General features: G+C 37.6%; 1 protein-coding gene across 1 annotated transcript; it reads right to left on the bottom strand.

Annotated features, from left to right (window-relative positions):
• Positions 1-849: 849 nt before the first annotated feature.
• Positions 850-1,625, bottom strand: LOC109242571. Its single transcript, XM_019409414.1, has 2 exons — positions 1,413-1,625; positions 850-1,263 (listed from the first exon to the last, which is right to left on the bottom strand). Exons 1-2 carry the CDS (start codon positions 1,623-1,625, stop codon positions 850-852), a joined length of 627 nt encoding a protein of 208 aa, XP_019264959.1.
• Between the last annotated feature and the right edge of the window lie 1,734 nt (positions 1,626-3,359).

Here is a 3,359-nt window from a genome sequence, read left to right on the forward strand (position 1 = left end):
AAAGTGAACTGGTCTTGAAATTATATTGAGAGTAGTTGTTAATTGTAGTTGAATCTAAGAAAATCTGTGCATAATTTGCATTGCTGCACCAGTTGTATTTCGCAAAGATTTTGGTTCAGGTATATTAGTGCAGTAGAACTATATACCAATCAAGTATACTGATATATCATTTGGGTATCACGTTGTATTTGAGTACCTTTTTTCCTGCAGCAACTAGATGTAAGTACTGACATGAGTTGTAAAGCGTGCGCATTTTGAGTATCACGTTGTATTTGGTGCACCATTTGTATTTTTGCGCATATTTTGTTTTAGCCATATTAGTGCAATACCACTATATACCAGTGAGGTATACAAATATACCATTTGGGTATCACCTTATATTTATGTACCTGATGATGTACAATAACTGCATGTAAATGGCTTCCAATTTGTTATACTTTAATACAGACATGAGCTGCAAAGCGTGCCCATTTTGTTAACGATGTATGTACAAATGTTGCATTTGCGGCACCACTTCTATTTCTGTACATATTTTGATACCAATAAGATATACAGATATACCAATAAGGTATACAGATATACCACTTAGGTATCACATTTATATTTTAGCATCTTTTTTCCTGCAGCAACTAAATTTAAATGCATCCCACTTTTGTATGCTAAAATAGAAAATAAACAGGTTCTTATTGAAACACAAGTAGCCATATAAATTTGTTTCCAAAAAGTAATTTGGCAAAGAATCATCATACCAAATATATGTCTAGTGCAAAAAATGCATTTTATTTCTTTGCAATTCAAATGCTATGATTCTACGATATATGAGTTCTATAAAAACATTGAAGCATTATATCAATCTCTCTTTGGAATATTTCGGCATGTTCTCCGGTTGTGTCCTTTTCTCCCGCATAGTGCACATGTAACTGTATTTCCTTCCCAGCCTCCTATGCCTCTCTTCTTTTTAGGTCTTCCTTTTGGTGGCAGTACCACCTGCAAAGAGTCATGTTCTGGAATTTGCCACGTTGTTTCATCAGGCAAAGGATTTACTGGTATCTCATATGTTTTCAACAAGTACTCTATGCTGTAGTAATCCGAGCAATACTTGTATGAATCCATATGGAATTTTTGTATAACTGCCATTGCATGTGGACATGGAATATCGTCTAGCTGAAACCTCCCACAAGTGCAGTTTTTTTCATGTAGGCGCACCACATTTCTTGTTTGGCCATCAATTACTAAATTTAAGAATTCAGTTGATGGCAACACCTAGTATAATTTTAATTAAGAAAAGTCATTAGCTATATGAAATAATAGTATTTTTCAAATAATAATATCCAGTTGTTTAGTGAAATCACTAAGGTAAAAAAGTAAAACTACAGTACATGCAGTGTTTTTATGATTTTGAAAATGCATACCGTCATCGTCTGTGATAAGATACTATTATCTGATAATATTTTTTCATACTTTGCACCAATCCTCATAAATGATTCCACTGCATCCTTCCGATTGGTGTAATTCCATTTTTGAATCAATGTTGTCATAAAGTCAAGCAAATTCACAATTGGGAGGTCTCTTACGTGCTTATTTGCTGCATTTACTGATTCCGCAATATTCGATGTCATGGTCATGGTTCTATTTTCCTTGGAATGCGCCCGGGATCATTTATCATATCCAATATCCATCAGGTATGCTTTCACTCTACTATCAATAGCTTCTAACTCTGCCATATGCCTGTTGAATTCTTCAACAGTGTATGCTCTTGCTAACGCAAAGTATACTTCTTTGATTTGTTTTTGGCTCTTCCTGAAGTCTGTCTTTATGTTGTTCCACAAATGGAACATACATGTACAATGAGGGACTTCTGGATAGACAATTGAAGTTGCTCTCCATATACCATCATGCCTGTCTGATACAATGCACATTCCCTCTCTTTGTCCATAGGTTTCTCTGAACTGCACGAAGAACCACTCCCACGATGCATCATTTTCCGAATCAACAATTGCATATGCGAGGGGTAGAATTTGTCATGTAAACCCAAAGAACAAAATATCAATTACAACACACTATATTAATTTAGCATTTCATATAGTAGTATAGTCATAGGTAGGTGCAGGTGTGTAGCAAAATAACTATATACTCTGTTGGTATACTTGTATACCATACTGGTATCATATAATATTTGAAAATATTTTTTGTTTCTTTAACTGAATGTAATTGGATTGTATTCTTACCCTCTGCGTCTTGCGTGGAAGCCGTGACTATGGTCCCTCTATATGTTGACTTTAAAATACTTCCATCAACTACAACTGTTAGCCTACAATAGACCCATACTGTCACGACCCAATTTCCATACCTGGTCGTGATGGCGCCTCTCGTGAAGACAAGGCCAGCCAACTAACCCAATCCGTTTCTTTAACAATTATTAAACATAAATGTATAGATAAATATAGCTTAACGACAATAATAACCAGTATGTACAACCCAATACAACCCGACCGGGGTGTCACAAGTCACGAGCATCTAAAGAAACGTGAACACAACTACAGGGCCAATAATAATATATAAGAAAAAATCCTAGAAATCAAAAGACAACATCCGGTGCCGCGAACGCTGGCGGTCACCTTACTCAGCTACAATAGCCATACCTTCAATCAGCTAATAACCCGCTACCCGGTGAACAATACCTGCAACTGCACGCGAGGTGCAGGGAGTAAAGTGAGTACTTCCAACTCAGTGAGTAATAAGAGTAAATAATAACTGAGAGGCAAGAAATCACGTAAGAGCACTCCATCATGCTATATAGGACAGTACCACTCTTTGAGAAAACAGTAAAACCGTGAAAGTCCTTTAGAAAATATCTGGCTCAGTTTAAAACCTCTTTTGAAAACATCCTTTTCCAACAGTCAAGCAAATGAACGCAAATCAGATAGTGCAAGTCCGCACATAAGACAGCCCCTCGGGCACAGCACTCCACAAACAGTTAACACCAGGGCGTCTGGTAAACAGTACAAGCAATAGCATGGATGCCAATGATATGAGAGTGCTAAATGTCATGACACGTAGTACAAACAGGAACCAATGCATGAATGCAATGCAATGCATATGACCGCTGCGACGCGCAGCCCGATCCATTTGGGTACCCGCGCTCACTTTGGGGGTTCAGACTGCGGAGGGGCTCCTACAGCCCAAGCGCAATATCAATATCACACCGCTGCGGCGCGTAGCCCGATCCATCCTCAGTCCAGAAATGTACATAAGCCCCTTGGGCAATAGTAAAATAACAGTCTCAACTCAAAACGTCAGTAAAATATCATTTAGGTTTTCAAATCTTAGAAAGATAGCTTAGTTTGCGAAACAGTATT

This window comes from Nicotiana attenuata, unplaced genomic scaffold (genome assembly GCF_001879085.1).
Source record: "Nicotiana attenuata strain UT unplaced genomic scaffold, NIATTr2, whole genome shotgun sequence".
In the NCBI taxonomy this organism is placed as follows: domain Eukaryota; kingdom Viridiplantae; phylum Streptophyta; class Magnoliopsida; order Solanales; family Solanaceae; genus Nicotiana; species Nicotiana attenuata.

Bases quoted from the DNA above. Each gene is read 5' to 3' on its own strand.
- LOC109242571 (XM_019409414.1), bottom strand. From the start codon at position 1,625: ATGACCATGACATCGAATATTGCGGAATCAGTAAATGCAGCAAATAAG. The intron at 1,264-1,412 runs GTATGCATTTTC...AAATTATACTAG, and splicing joins TCTTATCACAGACGATGACG to GTGTTGCCATCAACTGAATT.